The sequence below is a fragment of the Manis pentadactyla genome, chromosome 17 (genome assembly GCF_030020395.1).
Source record: "Manis pentadactyla isolate mManPen7 chromosome 17, mManPen7.hap1, whole genome shotgun sequence".
Lineage (NCBI taxonomy): Eukaryota > Metazoa > Chordata > Mammalia > Pholidota > Manidae > Manis > Manis pentadactyla.
Genome location: NC_080035.1, coordinates 14,898,888 through 14,912,510, shown reverse-complemented (window position 1 = coordinate 14,912,510; position 13,623 = coordinate 14,898,888). Strand labels below are relative to the sequence as shown.

Below are 13,623 nucleotides of genomic sequence, written 5' to 3'. Positions count from 1 at the left end.
TTGCTGGCTTTTATGTGAGGATTCAGGGGGACTGGAAACTGCCGCCAGTGCCACTGCCACTTTCCTGATATGCTTCTAACAAATATTCAGTACCATGAAGTCAGACCTAACCCACCTGGTTTCTGAAGTCAGCAGGGTAGATGAAAACTGGGTCAAGTTATAGACTACCCTAGAAAATGCCTTAAGAAGATAACATCGGGAATGGACACACTGTCTCTTCTAATGTCCAATACAGCTGGTTTCCCTCCAACAACAGAAGAGATTACTGTTCATCTTCTTGAATACCAGATAAAAAAGCTGGTATGCATTTAGGAGTCAGTATGAAAAATTTAACTGTTTACCATTCACACTCAGTGGAGTAAGATGGTCATAGTATGAGAGACAACAGGAACTGAATAGAGTAAGGCCACAACAATTGAAACCTCCCATCTCACGCTCACTCTGTACTTTTAAAATTATTCCTTGTACTCTCTTTACTTCCTATTGAGTGCAATATTTGAATTCATATTCGTTGGAGAGGAGAAGGTTGCAACTTGACTCTATAGATAATAGAGTCAATCTTAGGCTGCCTGGGTTCAAATTCAAGCTCCTCATCTTTCTAGCTGGATGTCCACAGGTGAGTTACTTAATTCATCCATGCTTTGGTGTCCTTATTTGTAAATGACAGTAATATATAACTAGGGCTACAGCACTGCACACCTGAATGGACAGCCTTTCATACTGCACACAGCCCTGCACTCAACCCAAGGGTTGTTGTGAGGAATAACTGAGAAAGCACTTGTGTAGCACTGAGCAGTGTTGACATTTAGCTGTTGATGAGCATCAGTAGTAACTGGAACTACACCATCAGCTTTTCTGGGCCAGTATGATACCTTGTGAAAAAGAAAGACAATCAAGATCCCTGTGAACTAAATTATGATGTAGAGCTAGAGCTGATATACCTCTGAGGTAGGACAGTGAGGTGTATCGCTGGCCATGCCAGCTGAAAGAAGACTGCTCTTGGTGGTCCTTGCTGACAGGTATGGAGAAAAAGCATTTGTCAGATCAATAGCTGCAGAGCAGGTAACAGGAGGTGTTAATTTGCTCAAGAAATAAAACCAAATTGGGTATAGCAGCTACAGTTAGAATCGCCACTTAGCTAAGCTTATTAATAATCCACTGTCATGGTCCAAGATCCAGCTGTCTCTGCACAGGCCAAATAGGCAAGCTGAATGGTAGGAATCTCCAACCCTGAATCTTTCAAGTCCTTGATGGTGAAAGTAATCTCAGCAAACTCTCCAGGAATGTGGTATTGCTCTTCGTTTACTATTTTCCTAGGAAGAGGCAGTTCTAGGGGCTTCCATTTGGTCCTTCCCACCATAACAGTCCTCATTCCACAGGTCAAGAAACCCATATGGGGATTCTGTTAGCTAATGAATATATCTGTTTCAAAGATGCATTTAGAACTGGGGAAATAACCAAAGGATGGGTTCAGGGATTCACTGGGCCCCCACCCTGAGGACTTCCGCTAAAATTCCACCTCCACAGGCCCCTACTCTGACTGGTGGACAGAGTGGTATTTTGGGTCTTCCAGAATTAGTTCAGAGCCAGTATCCAGTCCCTGAAAGGTCTGGTTACTTCCTTTTCCCAGGCCACCGTTTCCCTGGTAAAAGGCCACAGGTGCCTTTGTGGAAGATTACACAAAAGATTAGCAGTATAAATTTTTGGCAGTGTACTGGGGTCCTTCCTCAAGGGGAACCCAGCCTCCCCTATATTCAAGAGGTGAGGATCTATAAACTGGCTCAAGTCTGAACTGACTGAAGGGCCATGACTTCTGTTTTTATGATCAAAGTTAGACTCTGTTCACTTACTTTTCTGTTCACACAGATCAAGTAAGAACTGAGTAGACTTCCCATTTGTTACACTTCTAGGGACACTGTGATCAGCTAGCCAAGGTCACAGGTCTGTGACATTCACCATGCTGACTGCTGCCTGACTCTGCTGTGCATTAGAGCGACCGTGCCCACCCTGCCTCTGGCCGTGAGTGCCGCTGCTTGGCCCCTGCCACGTTATGACCCAATTACTCCCATTGCCTTTAGGTTTTCCAGTTCAGTTTCCAGCCCCACTGGAAGGTCTGCCTACAGAGAAGAGTGACCATAGAACTCTTCAAGGGTGCCAGGGCTCCCCTCACAGATCTCTCACCATTGGTGAAATGCATGTCTGATGGACACATACAAACAACCATCACATTACTGTAATCGACCTCTCCCTGAATTCAACTGGTTAGCAGAGAATAACAAAACATAATTATAAACCTCAGTCTGTTGGGAGGGGAGAGATAATGTAACGCATTTCACAGAATCCCTTTAACTTGGAAGATATCTCAGCTCCCTAGGCACCGTGGACACAGACTCACGGTGCCGGCCCCGGCCTCCCCGGCTTCCGCAGAGGCTGTCGGTGGCCGCTCGGCTCGGACTGCTCTGTGACAGCTGAGTATTGTCCCTGTCTGTACCTGCAGTCACAGATCCACACGCTTTTAAGTCACTGGACATATGAATTTTTGTATGAAAGTGTGTTTCTTTTCAACCTTAGCTTTTAGTGCTGTGTGAATCTCTGTGGAGTTCCTATTTCAACTATATGTAAAAAACATACATATTATATATATATGTGTGTGTGTGTGTTTTATATATATATATATATATAAAGGTATTACATACACACTTCTATATTATATAACATATATATCATGTAGAATAGATATTTTAGAAGACAGGGGCTCTTTCCCCTTTCCCCATTTTAGTCTCTTCCTATTAATACCTTTTTCTTCTCCTGATTATAATAAATTGATTAAAATTATCTTGTAATTTCAATGAACAGAGATTTACTCTTAGTCTTTAATTTTAGAGGTATATGAGTGAACAATTAAAAATTTTTCTCCTTTAAATAAAGGCCTTTTTACTTTTTAGGATATATTTGTTTTTGCCAGTGAGTCAGTATGTCCAAAAGAAAGTCTTTCCGGCTGTTGTTCAAGCCGCTATGCTCACCTGAGGCGGAACCTTTCTTCCTGTTACTAAGTTCGCTTCCCTTTCCTTCCTGAAAGCTGGACTCGAAACACGCACCCCCAGGGTCGCTGACGACGCCCCCGCTATACTCTCTTCCATGACGCTGCTGCTCCTGGTGATGTCACTGTGGAACCCCGCCCTTGCTTGCTTCCACGTCTCATCGTCCTCACCCTCTTTCTGCTTCTCTGACTCACGTGCTCTTGCCGACTAGTGCACCTTCTGTGAATGTGGCCGTTCTCCAGGTTCAGTGCCCGGCCGTGCCCTCTCCACGGACACTCCCTCACTGATTCTCTCAGCATCGGTCATTATCTCTGTGCTAACAGCTATCAAATATCATATTCTTATTAATAAAATCTATAACAGATCCCTATTCCCTAACAGTCAAGCCCTATTTCAAGGCTGTTTAAACTCTACCCACTCAAACCTACTTCCTATTGCTTCTCCACACAAATATGCTCTGAGTAAATTGGCTTCCTCGCTGTCCTACACACAGACCGAGATCTTTCCCCCCACCCTGCTGTTGCTCAGGTTGTGTCTTCTGTCTGCTGTCACTGATATTCCCCTGTCCAGGGTACTAACTATATTTAAAATCTGTAGTAAGCACAACTTACTTATGCTATGTACTGGTTTTCATTTTCCTCTACTGTTTAATTTACTTTAATCCTCTTCCCCCACTTCGATAGCTTGTGGCTTATTATGGACGACCCCTCTGTCTGCTACAGTATATCACTACATAATCAAGGTGACAAAAACTTTTAGATGGATTAATAGAATGGGGAAAAAAAGAATTACTATCAGATGTTCTGATTTAACATACTTGGGTATTTAAAAGTTTAAGGACTTGCATTGTTTGTTACTGTTTATGTTGTATGACTTTTTATCAGCCGGACTAGAATGGATGCTTCCTGAAAATGAAGACAAATAATGACCTTTCTCTGCATTCCCCTAAATTACAAACACATCATTAGCCACTTCTCTAACGGTAAGAGTTTCCCATGTATCACATAAATGATAAGGTTCTTCAGCACAAAAACTTTAACGTGTCTTTGCTTTGAATACAGAGAGCAATGATTTTCAAGGCAAGGTATGTATCTGTCCTCCACAAGGAAATATTCTGTAATTCAGACATTCCTTCCTTCCCTTCTTCCGACTCTCTTCTCCCAGTTATGAACTCTACTATAGTAAGTCACTGTGACTGATCAGCCTATGTCATACTACTCAATAGATATAGAAAATGCTTTAAAAAATGAGACAATAGGGTTTTAAACAAGATCAGAGGTAAAATAATTTTCATCATCTTCTATGGAAAAAATCCTCAAATACATTGCCTACCATAATCAGCTGGTGTATAATTCAGAAGTTCAAATTTCCAGTGTTTATAGCTTGAGTAATTTTGGTACATGTCAAATATTTCCCGGGTAAATTGTTGGCAGATATCACCTAAAACGAAATACAAAAAGTATTCAGCACAAATTTCTAAGAAAGCCAGTCTAAGGTACAGGGTCCTCAGAAATGGGGAGTAAAGATATCTATACTGAAACACATTTAATAGGCTTTTAAAGTTAGTGTTTCACATCAAGGTCCAATTTAAGTATTTTTTAAGGCCATTTACAATAAAATTATTTTACTGACCCCCAGTAGTTCTTCCAGATGTCACCTCTAATATAACATCATTCTTGTCACATTTATCCTTTGGCACTAGACTCTGGAAAAGCTGAAAAAGAAAAAAAAATGAGCATCAGTGTGTCTATTTTCCATAGGATACTATTATTACTTGAACTTAGGTAAAAGACCCTCAATCATTAAAAAATCAGTAATGAACAAAATCACATGTCATCCCAATGAGGGCTAGTCCTAAATTGCTATAATAAGTAGACCTAATCAGAACTAAAATAAATGACCAATTCATGTTAACAATGAGATTACTTGTCAAGACATTCTCTACTATGCTATCAGGTATCTTAATATTCTAAAATGCAGAGCTTTAGATCAAAGTTAAGAATGTTCTGTGCAATTTTCTTCAGATTTTCCCTCTTATTAGTTCTGAACAGTAGCTTCTTTCATCTAATGAATGGAGTAAAGCTTTGAAAGTCTTCATCTGAAGAAAATGAGGACTTTTTACATAGGACTGCATATTGTCTCCTTGCATAAATGATGGCAGTACCAGACCATGTCCTGCCTTCCTAGGAGAGTTGTTCTGTTTAGAGTATGTTGACAACTCCCACTGCAAGGCTCAACTGTGACAAGAATAAAAGGGGCTTCCTAATAAAGGAACCAACTTCCTTCTTAGAAAGAAGAGGGAAGCAATTTTATTTTTATTATTACTGAACAGTCTTTCAAAGCAAACCAAAAGTACCAATGTGTCATAACTCTCCCTACTGACAATGTTTAAAACACTCCCTCTCTGCTAGAAACGATATTGTCTGTGGGAGAAAATATTAGACTAGGAGTCAGATACATCATTTCTGCCTTTGATTAGTTGTTTAAATCAGTGATAAAAATAACTGATACGTACGCGGCACCCTCCACAAGCCCCTCTACTGGATTCCTAGAGTAGGGAAGACTGAAGGCAGGAGGGTGGCGAATAGGACAGAGGGGAAGCTGGTCATGATACTGTTTTTCATTGTCTTGGACAAATCATCCATTGAGCTAGAAGGTGCTAAAGGCTTGTGTTAACCAACTGTCTTGATACCCTTGGAATTGTTCCATTTTATGCAGAATCCAAATTTCAATCCTTAATTAAAACAATAACTATGAGCCACTCCTCTTTACTGAGACTTATAAATGGCTGATTCTTCCTGTTAGTGAACTCAGTTTCTTCACTAGCATAAGTTCCTTTGCCTAGCAAGTTAGCAGCTTTGTAATATTGTTGATATGGTGGACGTAGGACGGTTTTTTATTCTTTGCATCACAATTGCTTCAATCTCCTTTTGTAGTAAGTTACAGCACTAAGCCCAGCTTAGTCACCTATCACAGAGAGACTTAATAAATGGTTTTGGGAAGTACTTTGAGCACCAAGGCACAGTCTAGCCAAGAACAGTATTTCTTCATATTAACCCTATTGAGATTAGCTGACCTCCTAAAACGTACCTCACTGTATAACATGCTGATTTTTTGAACAATGGTTTGCCTCTCTTCCACTGCAAGCTCTTGTAACTGCTTTTCATCTTGTTTATTTAGACCTACAAACCAGAAAATGGAAATAATGGTAAAACTTTTCAAATACTTACAGAGAAACCCTTAAATACTTATCTAATCTCTACCTACTTTGATTTCATTCAGTTACAAAGGCAAGGGATTATACAAAAGCAGTTAGAATAGTTAGAAAGTGTCAATTAAGTATTTGTGAAGCATGTCCAAAAAATTCAGTGTGAGAAGAAGTATGACCTTGCTCCAAAGAGTTTGTGATTTGAAAGTTTAGATATAATTACAGAAATCAGTGATTAATCAAATAGATTTTAAAAGGGAATGGTTAATTAAATATAAACCCAAGTGGTAGAATAAACTGGAGTGATCATTCTTGCCTCAAGGTGGCAGCTATCACTCAACACACTGTGGGGACTCCAGCATGAAGAGAGCCTCCAGTGTTTTCAAGAGTCAGAAATAGAACTCTATGAGTTCTGGAATCTCTTGAAATGTTCAGACCTAGTAAACATTTTTACAAACACCACAGGTCAAAGGACACCATCAACAGAACAAAAAGGCATCCTACAGTATGGGAGAATATATTTGTAAATGACATATACGACAAAGGGTTAACATCAAAAATCCATAAAGAACTTAACACGCCTCAACATCCAAAAAGCAAAGAACCCAACTGACAAATGGGCAGAGGATATGAAGAGACAGTTCTCCAAAGAAGAACTTCAGATGGCCAACAGACACATGAAAAGATGCTCCACATCACTAATCATCAGGGAAATGCAAATTAAAACCACAATGAGATATCACCTTACACCAGTTAGGATGGCCAACACTGAAAAGACTAAGAACAACAAATGCTGGCGAAGATGCGGAGAAAGGGGAACCCTCCTACACTGCTGGTGGGAATGTAAGCTAGTTCAACCATTGTGGAAAGCAATACGGAGGTTCCTCAAAAAACTAAAAATAGAAATACCATTTGACCCGGGAATCCCACTCCTTGGAATTTATCCAAAGAATACAACTTCTCAGATTCAAAAAGACAGATGCACCCCTATGTTTATTGCAGCACTATTTACAATAGCCAAGATATGGAAGCAACCTAAGTGTCCATCAGTAGATGAATGGATAAAGAAGATGTGGTACATATACACAATGGAATACTATTCGGCCATAAGAAAGAAACAAATCCTATCATTTGCAGCAACATGGATGGAGCTGGAGGATATTATGCTCAGTGAAATAAGCCAAGCAGAGAAAGACAAGTGCCAAATGATTTCCCTTATTTGTGGTGTATAACAACAAAGCAAAACTGAAGGAACAAAACAGCAGCAGACCCACAGACTCCAAGAAGGGACTAGCAGTTACCAAAGGGAAGGGGTGTGGGAGGGCAGGTAGAGGGAGGGAGAAGGGGATTGAGGGGTATTATGTTTAGTACACATGGTGTGAGGGGTTACAGGGAAGAGAGTATAGCACAGAGAAGGCAAATAGGGACTCTGTGGCATCTTACTACACTGATGGAGATGGACAGCGACTGCAATGGGGTATGGGTGGGGATTTGATAATATGGGTAAATGTAGTGACCACTTTGTTTTTTCATGTGAAACCTTCAAAAAGAGTGTATATCAATAATACCTCAATAAAAAAATGCATAAAAAAAAACACTACATGTCAAACAAAACATCTTTGAAACCTCTGCTTTATGGAAACAATGGTCTTTTTCATATCATTTCAAAAGCAGAAAGTGAAATTATGGAGCTCTAACAAAAAAAGCCAACAGTGATATAGTGGCCAAACATGGTGGATCTTAACAACTGTCAATTCCACTGCTCTAGATGCAGAGAGACTCCATGTGTCAGTGGCAATGCTTGCAAATTGAGGCAGAAAATTTTATTTTTAATAACAATAAAGAAACTAGAAGGGAAGAATCAAAATTATAAAAGAGAGAAGGCTCTTTAAAACTCTTCTCTGGAAATGGAAGTCATTAGCTCTTGTGGGATTCTACGCATCATTCATGCTTTCAACATTTAACACTTACTATGCACCAGATACTCTGCTAGACACAAGGATGTTGCAGACACAAGGATGAATAAAATACGGTTCCAGGTCTCAAGTGCCTCAGTCTGGTGGGAAGATGGACATGTTCACATGATTACAATATGTGCTAAGGCAGTGCTATTGAGGCATAAAGGAGGGGGTTTAACCCAGCCTTCAGCACTTGAGGAAGGCTTCCTGGATAAGGCACTATCTGACCTAACTTCTAATTATGAATCATCTGTTGCAGAATTGTAATAGCATGAATGGCTCCACATTATGCACATATGCTACAGATTACTCAGTATAGATATCTGCTGGGTCGGAGGAATTAGAAAACCCTTCTAATTTGCAATCAGATGAAATTAGTTTTTGTGGCCTCCTATTATTTACTGAACTATAAAATCCAACCTAATTCAATTTCATTATCAACAAAGACTTGAGAGCCTATTTAGTCTTCTCTGGTGGTCAGGAGATAGAAAAATAAATCACTGATGGACAGTGACTGTGAAGGGGTATGTGGGGGGGACTTGGTGAAGGGGGTAGCCTAGTAAACATTATGTTCTTCATGTAATTGTAGATCAATAAAAATAAATAAATAAAAAGAAAAAAAGAAAAATAAATCAGACACAGGCCCTGTGCTTGAGGAACAGAGAATGGGGAAGGGGCGGAGGTTAAGACAATTACACAAATGGTCAGAATACAAAACCGAGAAAGGTAACCACCCTTGTTTTTACAGAGGGAACTGAAGCCACAGTATGACAGCCAAGCCATACTTTGTAAGAAGACTGAGTTTTAACAAGGTGAAAATGGTGAGTAACAATGTGAGTAAAGTCAGACCTGGATGGCATGGGTGTACCCAGGGAATGACAGGTTGTCTATTTTGGTTGGAAGGCAGAATATGCAAAGGGAATTAATATACTACACAAAGAGATAGGATCACTCTGCAGAGGCTCTTTAATGCCAAACCAAGAAATCTGTATTTACAGGCAATGGTAACTACTGAAAATCCTGAGCAGGGAAGTAACATGATGGAGGTTGTTCTTGGACTGGGAAAGCCTGGAGGTGGCACTACAAGCTAGGCATTTACTGTGATCATTTACAGTGAGATGTACTGAAGATGTACATTAGTGGAGAAGAGAAGGGGACTCATGCCAAATGGATTACAGAGGTAGACTACTGGGCTTTGAATCATTGTACAGTGGACCAGAACAGAAGCTGTGGAGTCTAATCAACTGAGTTTACATCCTTGCTCTTCTTCTATGGCTCAGCGACCACTGGCATCCTAATCTCTCAATGACTTCATCTATAAGATGGGGACATGAATAATAATTCCTACCTCATAAGGTTATTGTGAGTATTCAGATGAGATAATATTTATGAAAAGCTTAGTGCCTGGAATACAGTAAGACTCAGTATATGTAACTATTGACACTATTATTATAGAATAGCAGAATTGTAGACTTAGAGACTTGAGAAAAATCTAATCCAATCTACTAACATTACATGATACAACCAGGGCTGAAAGAGGTCATGCCAATTTAATTTAGAAAGCATATGGTAAGCTCTTATTATGTGCAAGGAACTTTCCCAAAACTAATTAATTAAAATTTTGAGTAGCATAATGCAAAATAAAAAATAATCCTCATTAAATGTAAGTGAAAGATTCGTGGTACCACTAATAGAAAGCAAGAAAAAACTCACACTTTACAAGTGTAACTGTGACTGGCCTCAACATTGCTTAACATCTCTAAGGCTCAATGAACAGAATGGAGCACAGAAGAGAGTTTAGGAATTAAAAGCCAATAGCAAAATCTGGATAAATGTTGAAACCCAGGTAGTCCATTGTACTTTCTCTCAACTTCTGTATATTTTGAAAAATTTTCCTAAGAGAAAAAATGTTTAGGCAACAGCAATATTACAAAATAATAAAATTAAAAACAAACAGCTTTTACATCATATATAAAATAAGCTTAAAAAGATCAAAGACCTAAATGTAAAGTCTAAAACTATAAAATTCTTGGAAGAAAACATATATATAAACCTTTATGACTTAGGAACACACAGTTTCTTAAATATGACACGAAGAACACAAGTAGCAAGAGGAAAAAAAAAGATAAATTTGGTATCATTAAAATTTAAGGGCCAACCCACAGCATGGGAAAAAATGTTTGTAAACCATATATCTGACAAAGGACTTGTATCTGTAATAGAAAGGAATCTTACACTAAATAATAAAAAAACAAATAATTCAATTAAAAAATTGGCAAAGGATCTGAATAGTCATTTATCCAAAAATTATACACAAATGTCCAATAGGCACAGGAAAAGATGTTCAACATCATTAATCAAGAAAATGCAAACCAAAACCACAGTAAGATATCACTTCATACCCACTAGGATAGACAGAATCAGAAGGGCAGATAACAAGGATTGGCAAGTATGTGGAAAACTGGAACCCTCATACACTGGGGGTGGAATGTGAAATGGTGCAACCACTTTTGAAAACACTCTGGCAATTCCTTAAAAGGTTAGTTGTATGGTGTTATACAACTCAGTATTCTATGTCCACACAAAAACTTGTACACAGATCAAATACTAGGCCACAAAAAGAGCCTTAATAAATTCAGAAAGACTGAATTTGGGCCAACCAGCTTCTCAGACCACAAAGATATGAAACTTGAAATAAATTATTCAAAGAAAAAGAAAAAGTCCACAAATACATGGAGGCTTAACAACATGCATCTAAATAATCAATGGATCAATGACCAAACAAAAACAGATATAAAGCAATATATGGAGAAAAATGAAAACAACTCAACACCCCAAAACCTGTGGGATGCAGTGAAAACAGTTCTAAGAAATTATGTTGCAATACAGGCTTACCTCAGGAAAGAAAAACAATCCCAAATGAACAGTCTAAACTCACAATTAATGAAACTAGGAAAAGAACAAATGAGGCCCAAAGTCAGTAGAAGGAGGGTCATAATAAAGATCACAGCACAAATAAGTAAAATTGAGCAGAATAAAGCAATAGAAATAATCAGCAAAACTAGGAGCTGGTTTTTCAAGAAAATAAACAAAGTAGATAAACCCCTAGCCAGAGTTATCAAGAAAAAAAGAGAGTCTACACGCATGAACAGAATCAAAAATGAGAAAGGAAATATCACTAGGAACATCACAGAAATACAAAGAATTATAAGAGAATACAATGAAAAATTAAATGCTAAAAAACTGGATAACCTAGAGGAAATGGACAACTTTCAAGAAAAATACAACCTTCTAAGATTGACCCAGGAGGACACAGAAAATCAGAACAGACCAATTACAAGCAATGAAATTGAATTGGTAATCAGAAAACTACCTAAGAACAAAACCCCCATAGCAGATGGCTTCACTGTTGTATTTTATCAAACATTTAGAGAAGGCCTAATACCCATCTTCCATAAAGTTTTCCAAGAAATAGATGACATAATACTGCTAAACTCAATCTATGAAGCCAGCATCATTCTAATATCAAAACCAGACAAAGACACCACAAAAAAGAAAATTACAGACTGATATTCCTGATGAATATAGATGAAAAAATACTCAATAAAATATTAGCACGCAGAATTGAAAAATACATCAAAAAGATCATCCATCATGATCAAGTGGGATTTATTCCGGGGGTACAAAGATGGTACAATATTAAAAAATCCATCAACATTAACCACCACATAAACAAAAAGGACAAAAAACACACGATCATCTCCATAGATGCTGAAAAAGCATTTGACAAAATTCAACATCCATTCATGATAAAAATTCTCAACAAAATGGGTATAGAGGGCAAGTACCTCAACATAATAAAGGCCATATATGACACACTCATACTCAACATCATACTTAAAAGTGAAAAGTTGAAAGGTTTTTCTCTAAGATCAGGAACAAGACAAGGATGCCCACTCTCCCCACTTCTATTCAACATAGTACTGGAAATCCTAGCCTTGGCAATCAGAAAACACAAAGAAATAAAAGGCATCCAGATTGGTAAGGAAGAAATTAAACTGTCACTGTTTGCAGATGACATGATATTGTACATAAAAAACCCCTAAAGACTCCACTCCAAAACTACTAGATCTAATATCTGAATTAGCAAAGTTGCAGGATACAAAATTAATATACAGAAATCTGTGGCATTCCTATACACTAATGATGAACTAGTAGAAAGAGAAATCAGGAAAACAATTCCATTCACAATTGCATCAAAAAGAATAAAATACCTAGGAATAAACCTAACCAAGGAAGTGAAAGACCTATACCCTGAAAACACAAGACACTCTCAAGAGAAATTAAAGAAGATACAAATAAATGGAAACACATCCCATGCTCATGGACAGGAAGAATTAATATTGTCAAAATGGCCATCCTGCCTAAAGCAATCTACAGATTCAGTGCAATCCCTATCAAAATACCAACAGCATTCTTCAATGAACTAGAACAAATAGTTCTAAAATTCGTATTGAACCACAAAAGACCCCAAATAGCTAAAGCAATCCTGAGAAGGAAGAATAAAGTGGGGGGAATTATGGTCCCCAAGTTAAAGCTCTACTACAAAGCCACAGTAATCAAGACAATTTGGTACTGGCACAAGAACAGACCCATAGACCAGTGGAACAGAATAGAGAGCCCAGATATAAACCCAAGCATATATGATCAATTAATATCTGATAAAGGAGCCATGGATATACAATGGGGAAATGACAGCCTCTTCAACAGCTGGTGTTGGCAAAACTGGACAGCTACATGCAAGAGAATGAAACTGGATTATTTTCTATCCCCATAAGCAGAAGTAAACTCAAAATGGATCAAAGACCTGAATGTAAGTGACATCATAAAACTCTTAGAAGAAAACATAGGCAAAAATCTCTTGAATAGAAACATAGCTACTTTTTCCTGAACACATCTCCTCGAGTAAGGGAAACAAAATAAAAAATGAATGAATGGGACTACATCATGCTAAAAAGCTTCTGTACAGCAAACGACACTATCAGCAGAACAAAAAGGCATCCTACAGTGTGAGAAAATATATTTGTACATGACATATACGACAAGGGGTTAACATCCAAAATATATAAAGAACTCACACGCCTCAACACCCAAAAAGCAAATAACCCTATTAAAAAATGGGTGGAGGATATGAACAGACACTTCTACAAAGAAGAACTTCAGATGACCAACAGGCACATGAAAAGATGCTCCACATTGCTAATTATCAGGGAAATGCAAATTAAAACCACAATGAGATATCACCTCACACCAGTTAGGATGGCCAACATCCAAAAGACAAGGAGTAACAAATGCTGGCCAGGATGTGGAGAAAGGGGAACCCTCCTACACTGCTGGTGGAAATGTGAAGTAGTTC

At 38.3% G+C, this 13,623-nt stretch overlaps 1 protein-coding gene across 5 annotated transcripts in view; it reads right to left on the bottom strand.

Moving 5' to 3' along the window:
- The window catches only part of MTRF1 (mitochondrial translation release factor 1), a 51,225-nt gene that overhangs the window by 33,541 nt on the left and 4,061 nt on the right, over positions 1-13,623 (bottom strand). For all 5 annotated transcript variants that reach the window (XM_036932423.2, XM_036932425.2, XM_057494622.1 and 2 more), the window contains 3 exons: positions 6,132-6,223; positions 4,674-4,755; positions 4,374-4,481 (listed from right to left, as the gene is read on the bottom strand). In XM_036932423.2, coding sequence (XP_036788318.2) covers positions 4,374-4,481; positions 4,674-4,755; positions 6,132-6,223 — 282 coding nt within the window. The remainder of the gene's footprint in view (positions 1-4,373; positions 4,482-4,673; positions 4,756-6,131; positions 6,224-13,623) is intronic.